Raw genomic sequence first — 13217 nt, 5'->3', positions numbered from 1 at the left:
TATAAATATTAACAAGTTAAAAATACTGCATTATAATATAAATAGAATAAATAAATAACGTTTTAAATATTGCATTTAATATTTATTGTATATAAAAGTATAAATATAAATAAGTTAACAATAGTGCAATATGTTATAAATAGAATACATATTTTAAATAGTGAATATAATAATGTATATAAAAGTATAAATACATATTTTAAATAGTGCGTATGATACTGTATATAAAAGTATAAATACAAATAAGTTAAAAATAGTGCAATATGTTATAAATAGAATAAACACATATTTATGCATATAAAAATGTATGTATATAAAAGTATAAATATAAATAAGTTAACAATGGTGCTAATTTGTTATAAATAGAATAAATACAAACTTACAATATGTTATAAATAGAATAAAAACATAATAAATAGTGCATAGTTCAAGTCATATTTCATTCAGCAGTCTTTTCTACACACAATAATGCAGATTTTATTATAAAACCATCAAGTTTAAGGCAAACGTTTTTGATTATTAATTCAGGTTTTCCATATAAAAAAAAAAAACTAGAGTCGTTGCTTTTTCATAACTACAAGTTCTTTATTTGGCAAACAGCTGATAGTCGCTCTTTTCAGACACATTCTGTTATATAACCATTTACATATTACAGCTTTACAAATATAGCTGGTCTTTTTGACAAAAATTACATACTCTATTCGACACCTAAATGCTATATAAAAATCAACACATCTTACATTCGTGATTAGAAAAATTAGGCTATATGAAATCAGCGAGAGAGAGAGAGAAAAAGAGAGAGAGAGCGGGTTGAAATGAATCATCAAAACACAAAAACACGTTCACTGGAATCTCAAACAAATCCAATAAAGGAGGGATTTAAAGGTTTCACAAACTCTCACTCGGGGGGGAAAAAAAAAACGTCCTCTGAGAAAAGAAGAATACCAATGAACAACAATACTGTCACGTTAGAAGAATTTAACAACTCTGGTTTCCAAAAGAAAAAAAGTGACTCGAGATCATCATAAAAGAGAGAGAGAAAAAAAAAAGTGTGCATCACGTCGTACCTCGCCCTCTCTTAAGGCTTAGAACCGAGGATTATGCAGATGCTCTCGAGCGACCCTTTCATGCTGCTATCTGAGCCCGACACATCTGGAGCTGCCGTCTGGATCCAGGGGGAGAAGAAGCGACTAAATGACCTGCGAGTATCTTCCTCGTGACGTTTGTCATTATAACAATACGCTTTTTTTTTTTTCTTTTCTTTTTTTTTTTTAACCAGAAAAGCTGCTGATTTTAAAAAAATACATCACTGGCCAAGTTAAGAATCGAAACCAGTAGAGTTCTCTTTTTTGTACACAGTATTGCTGATTATTGAGCATTGCATTGATTATTGAAAAGTTGCTACTCCTTTTTTTTTTTTTTTTCCACCCCTTTTCCCATCCGATCGGCTTTACATCGTATAAAAAAAAACAAAAAAAAAAACAAGAGGTGACATGCTCTAATAAATCTATGATTTATCTTTTTTTTTTATATAATCTCTAAAAGGTTCGGATTATTACATGACGACGTATGCAAGCATCGACCTAGTCGTAACAAGGAGTATAAAAAAAAACGAAAATGTTGTCCATTAAAAAGAAATCACAATCTATAAGCGTATATATATATATATAAAAATATATATATATATATATACGTGTGACTTCTTTTCCCTGCACCGAACAGTCTTGGACGGGTAAACACTGATCAATGGACACGTGGAGTGAAAGGTGGAATGTTAAAAGAGAGCCACAAGGGGGTAAACACACAATCTGAAATATCACATCTCAATAAATAAAACTTTTAGATTTAAATATCTCAAATATTGCCTTAATATAATCTGATATATATCCATAAATTTGGTTGTGCTGTCATCCTACAAAATATATAATCACTTTGTTTTTTAAATTTTTACTTTGATATAATACTAGATTATTTCACTCATTATTCACGATTCTGTGATTTTTTTTTTTTTTTTTTGTCAAACACCGCACGAGTAAACACCAGGAACACGACCGCGGTGTTTCACACACACACACACACATGTGAGTAAAGTTCTGACCCACACAAGGTTTGGAGACGCACAGCAGGAAAGAGACGGTAAAAGCGTAAAAAGATGGCGGAGGTATGTGGCGGAGAGAGAGCGGGAAAAAAAAATGGAGGCGGAGTCTTGATTAAAAAAATATTTCTCAGAGAGATTTCTCGTCAGCAGCTGGAAAGAAATACCCCCCCCACCCCCCCGACGCTTCGCCTCCTTCCTCGTCCTCTTGGTCCTCAAGAGTTTTTTCCCATCGGGTAGAAAAAACAAAAAAAATTCAAACAGTCAACGTTTCACCTCCTTTCGCACAGTCTTGCATCGAAAAATACGTTTATTTTCCCTGCGTCGTTTGCTGCGTCGCCGTCCGTAGCTACATGTGTTGGGCATCCATGATGTCCAGGTATTTGGCCTCAATGATACGAGGAAGCAAACTGTTCCTGAACACAACACACAGAGCAGTGGTTAGTCCTGAGGCTCAGAGGAAGAAAATACACTTAAACATCAACAGCATTTTCTAATCGTCTTTTTGGTCACAGAGCTTTTACGGTTGACATTTCAATAAAGTGTGTATAAAATACAAGCGTTTATATTTTCTTTCTAACAATAAACATGCAAATATGTGTTGCATTTGTTCATTTTTGTGTTGCAATTAAACTTCCGGCCACTAGATGGCAGCATTCATAGCGTCCCCCGCGGCCAGAGGAACAATGAAATCCTACCAGATCCCGGTGATCACTGAGGACGAGAGGATACATTCGATGGTAGTAGTTTGGAAAAAATACAAATACTATATATCGAAGTTTCATTATTTTATTATTATTTATTTATTTATATGGTTTTCAAATCATATTTTGTTTTTATTATAGTTCTCTCAAGGTTTTTATTTCAATGAAGTGTGTTTAAAAATTAAATAATACGATTTTTTTAATTCACTATTATTTTTCAAATTTTGGTTATTAATAATTATTGTGTTATACTTCCGGCCACTAGATGGCAGCAGTCATAGCGTCCCCCGCGGCCAGAGGAACAATGAAATCCTACCAGATCCCGGTGATCACTGAGGACGAGAGGATACATTCGATGGTAGTAGTTTGGAAAAAATACAAATACTATATATCGAAGTTTCATTATTTTATTATTATTTATTTATTTATATGGTTTTCAAATCATATTTTGTTTTTATTATAGTTCTCTCAAGGTTTTTATTTCAATGAAGTGTGTTTAAAAATTAAATAATACGATTTTTTTAATTCACTATTATTTTTCAAATTTTGGTTATTAATAATTATTGTGTTATACTTCCGGCCACTAGATGGCAGCAGTCATAGCGTCCCCCACGGCCAGAGGAACAATGAAATCCTACCAGATCCCGGTGATCACTGAGGACGAGAGGATACATTCGATGGTAGTAGTTTGGAAAAAATACAAATACTATATATTGAAGTTTCATTATTTTATTATTCTTTTTTTCTATTGGTTTTCAAATCATATTTTGTTTTTATTATAGTTCTCTCAAGGTTTTTATTTCAAAAAGTGTGTTTAAAAATTAAATAAAACGATTTTTTTAATTCACTACTATTTTTAAAATTTTTGTTATTAATAATTATTGTGTTTGATTATACTTCCGGCCACTAGATGGCAGCAGTTGTACCGTCCCCCGCGGCTAGAGGAACAATGAAATCCTTCCAGATCTCGCTGATGACTGAGGACGAGAGGATACTGTTGATAGTTGTAGTTTGGAAATACTACAAATACTATATATCGTAGTTATAATATATATATTTTTTAATGACACTGTATCGACATCTTTCTTTTTTGATCTTTCAAATCATATTTTGTTTTTATTAAAGTTCTCTCAAGGTTTTGATTTCAATAAAGTGTCTTTTAAATATAATAAAATGTTTTTGTTCTTAATACACTATTAGTTTTTATAATTTTATAATTTTTGTGATACAATTAAACCTCCGGCCACTAGATGGCAGCAGTCATAGCGTCCTCTGCGACTAAAGGAAAAATGAAATCCTTCCAGATCCCTGTGATGACTGAGGACGAGAGGATACAGTGGCTGGTAGTCGTTTGTAAATATTACAAATACTATATATCGGAGTTTCAATGTATGATATTTTTTCATTATAGTTTATCGACAAATTTCTTTTTCTTTATTTTATTATTTATTTATTTTAGCTTTCAAATCATATTTTATTTTTTATTATAGTTCTATCAAGGTTTTTATTTCAATAAAGGGTCTTTAGAATATAATAAAAAGGATTTTTGTTAATTCACTATTGTGTTTTATAATTTTTTAATCATTGTGATGTAATTAAACTTCTGACCGCTAGATGGCAGCAGTTACTACATTCTCTGCAGCTAAAGGAACAATGCAATCCTGTGAGATCCTGGCGATGACTGAGGACGAGAGGTTACAGTCCACCGCAGCAATTTTAAGCTGTCAAGTACTCCGGAAATACTACAAATACTATATATCTTAGTTTCAATGTATCATATTTTTTTTTTATTATAGTTTATCGACATCTTTATTTTTCTTTATTTTTTAATTTATTTGTTTTAGTTTTCAAATCATATTGTGTTTTCATTATAGTTCTCTTAAGGTTTGTATTTCAATAAAGTGTGTTTAAAATAAAATAACTATTTTTTTTAGCATTTAGCATTAGCATGTATTCACAGCATTCGTTCATCTTTGTGTTGCAATTAAACATGCGGCTGCTAGATGGCAGCAGTTGTTACAAATCTCCCCCATATGCACTAGGTGAATAAAAACTAAAGGAAACCAACATCGCAAACACAAGATCGGATTGTTGTACGTAGGTTTTTACAAGATTACAGTTTCACTGTTGTGACACCGGGGGGAGCCGGAGACAATAAGTTCAACTCTACATATTGGAGCTTTAAACCTCTCGCCCAAGTGTAACCAATTCTAAAAACAAAAACCTTTTTAGTAACGATGTTTACAAATAAAAGAAAAACAACCTTATGCTACAAATAAAACAAAACCCTGCAACTCCTTGAAGGCGACTTTGAGAGATGACAAAATTTAAAGCTACTATAAAAGTACACGGGTTTAAAACTACAAATACAAGGTTGACAGATTTAATGTTGGCTCAAATACAAGGAAAAAAGACGCACAATATTGTCATACGTGCCACTTTTAAAGCTTTTTTTGTGAGTTTTTCTTGGTAATTCGTGCAGAAATTCGATAAAAATAGACCCTTTTTTGTAGGAAAACTAACAAACGCACATGTCGGTGACACAATTGGTGCCGAAACCAGAGAGTTCATGGAGTAAATGAGGAGAATGGTTTCGACAAGATAACAAACCTAGGCTAATCTATATATCCATCCATATATCTTTATCTCCATCCATCTATCTATATATCCATCCATTCATCTATAAATCCATCCATCCATCTATGCATATATTCATCAATCCATCTATCTTTATATCCATCTATCCATATATTCGTCCATCCATCTACCTTTATATCCATCCATCCATCCATCCATCCATCCATCCATCATCTATCCATCCATCCATCAATCTATCTATATATCCATCCCTCCATCCATCTATCCCTCCATCCATATATCCATCCACCATCCATCTATATATCCATCCATCTATATATCCATTCATCCATCCATCTATATATCCATCTATCCATCCATCCATTCATCCATCCATCTATATATCCATTCATCCATCCATCTATATATCCATCTATCCATCCATCTATATATCCATTCATCTATCCATCTATGTATCCATCCATCCATCCATCTATCCATTCATCCATCCATCTATATATCCATTCATCTATCCATCTATGTATCCATCCATCCATCCATCCATCTATCTATATATCCATTCATCCATCCATCTATATATCCATTCATCCATCCATCTATATATCCATCTATCCATCCATCTATATATCCATTCATCTATCCATCTATGTATCCATCCATCCATCCATCTATCCATTCATCCATCCATCTATATATCCATTCATCTATCCATCTATGTATCCATCCATCCATCCATCTATCTATATATCCATCCATCCATCCATCATCTATCCATCCATCCATCTATCTATCTATATATCCATCCCTCCATCCATCTATCCCTCCATCCATATATCCATCCACCATCCATCTATATATCCATCCATCTATATATCCATTCATCTATCCATCTATGTATCCATCTATCCATCCATCCATCTATATATCCATTCATCCATCCATCTATATATCCATCTATCCATCCATCTATATATCCATTCATCTATCCATCTATGTATCCATCCATCCATCCATCTATCCATTCATCCATCCATCTATATATCCATCCATCTATCCATCTATGTATCCATCCATCCATCCATCTATCTATATATCCATTCATCCATCCATCTATATATCCATCCATTCATTCATCCATCTATATATCCATCCATCCATCCATCTATATATCCATCCATCCATCCATCTATATTCATCCATCTATATATCCATCCATCCATCCATCCATCTATATATCCATTCATCATCCATCGATATATCTATCCATCCCTCCTTCCCTCCCTCCCACCCTCCATCTATATATCCATCCATCCATCCATGTATCCATCCATCCATCCATCTAAGGTAAGGTAAAACTTTATTGATCCCTCAGGAGGTCTCCTTTGGGAAATTGTTTATTATATACTATGATGGATGGATGATGGATGGATGGATATATATACTATATATCCATCCATCCATTCATCCATCTATATATCCATCCATCCATCCATCCATCTATATATCCATCCATCCATTCATCCATCTATATATCCATCCATCCATCCATCCATCCATCCATCCATCTATATATCCATGCACCTCTATATCTAATATGAGAAAAAAATTGGATTATAAGAAAAAGACATTAAATGAGTTTTGGTTCTAGCTGTCACTCTGCTGTCACTCTGCTGTCACTCTGCTGTCAAGAAGCGGAGCGTGAATGAGTTCCTACCTCACGGGGATGAGAAGGACCATCACCAGAGGGAAGATCATCTTCATGTAGGGTATGGGGTACATGCCAAACGAGCACAGCACCAGCAGCTGCATCATCTGCAGGAAAGTGAAGTAGTGGATCTTCCTCTGGGGCACTTTGCGGATGTAGTGGGTCGGCGGGTAAGACGTCTGTGGGGGGGAGGAAGGGAGGAAGGGAGGAAGGGAGGAAGGGAGGGTGGGGGGGATGGAGGAAGGAAGGGGGGAGATCATGACAGATTAGTCAACTTCGACTCCAGCAGCTTTCAAAGCTGATCTTTGGACGTATATCGTATATAAACGCCTTATAATAACATTTGGTTTTGTGGAAATAAACACAGTTTAACACACAATAATAATCATGGTGTTGAATGTTCAAATGAAAGTCCAGATGTCGGTGCTGGACTTCAGGTGCTGGCAGCGAGTGAAGCAGGAACATATATCGACGGCAGCATCTTCAGCCCTGAGGACGGATGATCTCCGGGATGAAACATGACAACACCAGCAGCTCAGAAGGACTTCATCATAGAGCGGCGGATCTAAAGTCCCTTAAGTCCGGGGCCGAGCCGGGCCCGTCTCTGAGAAGGATTTAAAGTTATTTGACAGGATTCTCCAGTGAGCCGTTACTGGACGCTCGCTGATCGGTCGCCTCTGGCCGGATCCAGATCCAGAGTCCAGACACGAAACAACATCATCTGGACGTCTGTGTCCGGAGCTAAATCGTTGCTGAATTAGCACTTTATGAGTGAATTACATATAATAATATCAATTAATCTGTGTTTAATTGATGAACCCATTGACAGCAATAATTAATAGATGCTAAATTAAGTTCAAGTATTATAAAAAAAAAGGAAAAATCCAATTAAAACTGTTATAATAAGAATTTATATCACTTGATAACCCAATTCCCCAGATAAACTCGCCAGTAGGTGGCGCTAAAGCGACTGTTTAACGAGGAAAAAATAACGGATCAATAGAAAAATGTCATCACCTTTAAAAAAAAAGAATGATTTTATGACATGGTAGTTACACTGTTTCGACACTAGAGGGATCCAGAAACCACGTTTTAATTTACAATACTGGGACTTTAAACAATTGACTTTGAACAACGTTTTGGATCAAAAAACGATTACATTTGTCGTTATTTTCCTTGACACGCACCTGCTCTTTAAGCAGAAGAGCCATCCGGTCGCACATCTGGTTCCCGTCGATGGACGTGACGGCGATGTAGAGGAAGAGGCCGTACAGGACGGGTTTGGAGATCCACTGCAGCGGGAGCGGCACCATCAGCACCGAGACGCCGATGAAGAGGTTGGCGGCCAGCGACGTCAGGCGGGTCTCCTTCACCTGAACGATCCTGACCCCCAAAATATACACCTCGTTACCATTCACAAAAATCTGATCAAAGCCGCGATAAATAACGTTTTGCTAACGATAAACAAGCGGTGAAAATAAGATTTCATTGTTCCGTCACTAGAGGGAGCCAGAAACAATATTTGTTAAACTACCTTTTATGGCTTTAATTTCTCCTGCCTTGCCCAGTGGTCCTGAGGCAACCCTTTTTCTTAAAATGTAAGCATTCCCTTATCTTAAAGAGTGCTTTTAATTTGAAATCCTTTTGAAACCAATTATAAAAACATTTACACATTCTTACGAGATCATCGTATTGAGCTTTTAAGTATATATTTGATTGTTTTGATTGTTTAAGCGCTTTGTGACCCTGGTCTGGAAAAGCGATATGCTATATAAATAGAGATTATTATTATTATATAAATATAAATTTACTTACTTACTTTTAAATATATTTAACAAAGCAATTTGAGTTTAGGAAAAATTTTCGATAGCATGACAAGGTATTGACGTTAAACGTTGGTGGAATCACTGAAGTTCTTTAACTCCTGGTAGTTTTTTCTCCTTTTCTTATGTAAAGAACTATGTGACTCTGGAAGGTTCATATACATTATTATATATACACCATAATAATTGTACCATCATTATTATATTATTATTATCACCATCATTTCAACAATGCGGATTACAAAATAAAAGGACATTAAAAATGAAATGAATTGTTATCAAACTTAACCTAATGTATAATAATGTACACGTTTGTAACTGACTTAGCTACTTAAAAATATAAAATATTTTCTTATGTAGGCTGAAAGAAATGATAGTTCACCAGGTCTTCATTTTTTATTTTAGGTCTGCATAGATTTAAATTAATATTTTGGACAAACTAAAGTGAAATACTATAACGCTTGTTTTTGTGCGTGTACTGTTCCTTTAAGAGTGAAATGATTAGAAAAAAGGTAAAGTGAGGGAGAGGTTTGATCGTTTTTTAACGCATAATTGGAAAAACACTTTGATGTTTTTTTCAAAATAAGTATCGGTTTAAATGTGGGAATTTTATTTCAGAGGGTGGAAAGACCGGGGGGTTGTCGACCTCTGACCTAGTGGTTAAGAGATGTAAACGCCTTCATGATTTTATTTTGAAAGAGCCCAAACAATCCTAGAATCTTGTACATTTCGTTTTCTATCACATGCTGTATTTGTCAGTCCTTGGCAGAGGTATGCGCCCCCTGAACGCCATCACTCACGTCTCGTAGAGGTGCCCCCCCTCCACGTGCTGCTCCACGAACGCCAGCTGGCGGACGTGGAGGGTGGAGTGCGGGAAGGCGGCGTGCATCCACGGCAACCCCAGCACCGACATGAGGATGTTGATGAGGCCGGAGAGCATCAGGTCCCAGTGATACGCCGTTCCCTTCAGCAGCCTGGACCACAAACACTATATTAGAACCCGTGTGTGAGTCTGACACCACACGCTGGAACAGTTGAAATAGTTGAAAATATACACGACAGGTCGTTCCTCTGTACGTCTTCTTCATCCACTTATTATCACAGGAGATTAAAAAAACCTCTAAGCGATCTCAACAGATGGCGCTAAAAAAGCGAGACGCGGTAAAAGCTTCACCACTTAAAGAGATTGGCTCGTGTGTAAACAACGGAGCTTAGCGAGCTCGGATGACGTCTAAAATACACTTGTTTGCGCAGATTAAAAAAAAGCGGGACTAGATATAGGATTACGGAGAAGTCATTTAATCAACGGGCGAAAGCCATTATATGTTCTGAAGTGGACGCTGCTGCATATGCAACAGTTTCGTCGGCGTGGACCACATACCGCCGCCGCCACATCAAAGGCGGCGGCGCCCAAATGAGCTGTTGCATCATGAGAATTTTTCAGATCTCTTTTAACTACGTCTCGTCCATATCGGGAAAAAAAAAGAGAAAAAAAAACCCATCATAATGGCGTTATACTTTCTTATATCGCGCTCCTTTGATGCCGCGGAACTAGTCTCGGATTAAAGGTTCTCGCCTGTTCTCCGGCGCGTTCGTCAGCGACACCACGATGTTCTGGTCGATGAAGATGAGCAGGGCCAGCAGGAAGCCCAGGCCCATGGCGCTGATCACGTTCAGGATGGAGAGCGTCCCCAGCGGCGCCAGGCTGAAGATGGGCGTGTTGTGGACTCTGAAGACCGGCACTGAAGACCAGAAGAAGTTAATGTTGTTTTTTAATAAAGCCTTATTTTGGACCGCGGACCAGGTTTAAAGTTGGGATTATATTCACAGACCGACTTTAGGATTAAAAATGAATAATTTTGAGTTTGTTTTGACTTATTTTCACTAGTGAACAGGTTTATTTTTGGACTGAAATGTCAATCAGGTTAATGTTACTTCTTCCAGACAGTAATAATCAATAGAACAGAAGTTATATACATAATGTTGATTTGTTTGTGTAAAACAAAATCAATTTTACTTTATATTTACTTTATATTTTTAACATGAAGAATCAACTTATATTTAAGTAAAAACGATGGAAGAACATTTCCAGTGTCATGTGTTCACTGCGATAACACTAGAGGGAGCCAGAAATTATATTTTCAATCTTGCGTAATTAAGGTAAAAAGATTAAGTACTAATTTTTATGTACAATGTTCATAGTGTTAATAAGAAAAAACGATGGAAGAATATTTATGGTTTTCTGTGTACAGTTACACTACAACAACACTAGAGGGAGTCAGAAATAATATATTCAATCTTGGGTAATACAGTTTAAACAAAAATAATTTAGTAATCATTTTAATATACAATGGTCAAAGTGATAATTTAAAAAATGATAGAAGAATACTTATAGTATTCCGTATACAGTTATACTAAAATAACACTAGAGGGGGTCAGAAATAATGTTTTTTTTAATCTTACGTATTAGGGATTTAATAATATATATATATATACATGCAAATATGTATTATTGAAAATGTATCTAAAATGCAAAACCATCTTGATATTAAGAAAAATATGAAATAAAATTACTGGTATTTATTTTATAGTTACACTACCATTACACTAGTGGGGGGTCGGAATTTTTTTTATTTTTTTAATCGTACCTATTAGGGCTTTAATAAAACAATATATTATTAATAATAAATGAAACATGCAAGATCATCTTGATAAAAGAAAAAAATAAATAATGGAATAACCTTTTTTCCATGTATTAAGTGAACAGTTACACTGCAAGAACACTAGAGGGAGCGAAAAACTATATTTTCAATCTTACCTACTAGGGCTTTAATTATTTATTTTTTAATGAATTAATTATAAATTGAACATGCAAGATCATCTCGATTATAAGGAAAATGAGGGACGAACTTTCTGGTATTTTTAGTTTGTTCCGCTATTTCACCTGTTACTCATCATTTGACCACAAATACACTTGAATTGTTATTTAAAAAAATGTGGAGTCAGACTGTTTTGTTTTACCTAATAAGCTCCGATGGCAAAAACTGGACGAGCACTTACAGTATAATTTGATTGTGTTTTTAGAAAATGGCTGCATAGGCAACTATGAAAGTGACATTAATAACAATAAATCAAAATAAAAATATATTATGCAAATATCATACGGAGCATTTTACCATAAAAACTTAAGCTGTAAAAAATCCCACATCATTTGTCATCTTTTGAAGTCAGTAAAACGCTCCCGATACATATTAATGTGAAAAAAGCGCTCGTCAAGAAAAAAAAGCCACGTTTTCATTCCTTCAGTCACGTTCGCCCCAGTTTAAGTGACGGCGCCGCAGCTGTTAATCACTTCATCATTCATTAAGAGGCTGTGAGAAAACATATCTGTCTGCGCTCGCTGTTGTCTCCGCCCGTGAAGAGGGAACTATTTCAGGACTCCGGGGAAATAAAAGTGCACTTCGTTTCCTGCAGGAGAAACCTAGTGACATCCGAAGCCAACATCAAACCACCTTTTTCAGGAATCATTCAGCGACTGGAAAATGATCTGGTTCCAGGATCACAGGAGTAAAAAAAAAAAGATGCTCTGGAATGACTTATGTATTTTTTTTTACAAACAGCCTTCCTGACATTGAGGTTCAAATTAAGGGTGAGAGAGGGCGGGCGGGCATTAAGTGGTTATTGGCGAGTACAGGCCAAAACCCTTCCTGCCCACGCAGTTTTTCATTAAGTAGAAGCAGGAGGTGGGAAGATGGCTCGTATATCTTATCCAGGAGAGGAAGTTTGCGGCGGGAAAATGAATCAAAATTATATATTTGGGTCATTTTCAACAGTCGTTTTTCTATCGAGGGCAGAGAACACAAGTCTTCTGAGCAGAAAAATTGACAGGCGTGGGAAGTTATACTTGAAAAAATACACCAGGGGGAGCCAGAAACTTTATTTTAAATCTCACATATTGTGGATTTAGATTTTGTGCTCTTTTAATTACAGTTTTTTTATTTTAAGTCATCACATAAAATCACACAAAGGGCAAATATAAATAATGTTATTTTTTTTGACATTGCAGTTACACGATTCTGACAATAGAGGGATCCAGAAACGATGTTTTGTATTTTATGCATTAGGACTTTAAACAATGGAGTCTACTGACTCCTTTAAGAAACATCTTAAGACGTTTTTATTTGTTCAGGCTTTTCCTTGATTTTCTAGAACTCCTGTTCTGTGTATCAGTTTTATCTTGATCTTTAAAATATATACTTTATTGAATATTGTTTTGATTGTTTAAGCGCTTT

At 35.5% G+C, this 13217-nt stretch overlaps 1 protein-coding gene across 5 annotated transcripts in view; it reads right to left on the bottom strand.

The window, feature by feature from the left end:
• Positions 1-560: 560 nt before the first annotated feature.
• The window catches only part of slc4a11 (solute carrier family 4 member 11), a 97652-nt gene continuing 84995 nt past the window's right edge, over positions 561-13217 (bottom strand). For all 5 annotated transcript variants that reach the window (XM_087780117.1, XM_087780116.1, XM_087780119.1 and 2 more), the window contains 5 exons: positions 10502-10667; positions 9726-9899; positions 8290-8485; positions 7112-7281; positions 561-2511 (listed from right to left, as the gene is read on the bottom strand). In XM_087780117.1, coding sequence (XP_087636243.1) covers positions 2445-2511; positions 7112-7281; positions 8290-8485; positions 9726-9899; positions 10502-10667 — 773 coding nt within the window. In that variant the 3' untranslated portion in view covers positions 561-2444. The remainder of the gene's footprint in view (positions 2512-7111; positions 7282-8289; positions 8486-9725; positions 9900-10501; positions 10668-13217) is intronic.

The sequence above is a fragment of the Callionymus lyra genome, chromosome 18 (genome assembly GCF_982586985.1).
Source record: "Callionymus lyra chromosome 18, fCalLyr1.hap1.1, whole genome shotgun sequence".
Taxonomy (NCBI): domain Eukaryota; kingdom Metazoa; phylum Chordata; class Actinopteri; order Syngnathiformes; family Callionymidae; genus Callionymus; species Callionymus lyra.
Note: the sequence above shows the minus strand (reverse complement) of the source record. Positions and strands in the feature narration are given on the sequence as shown.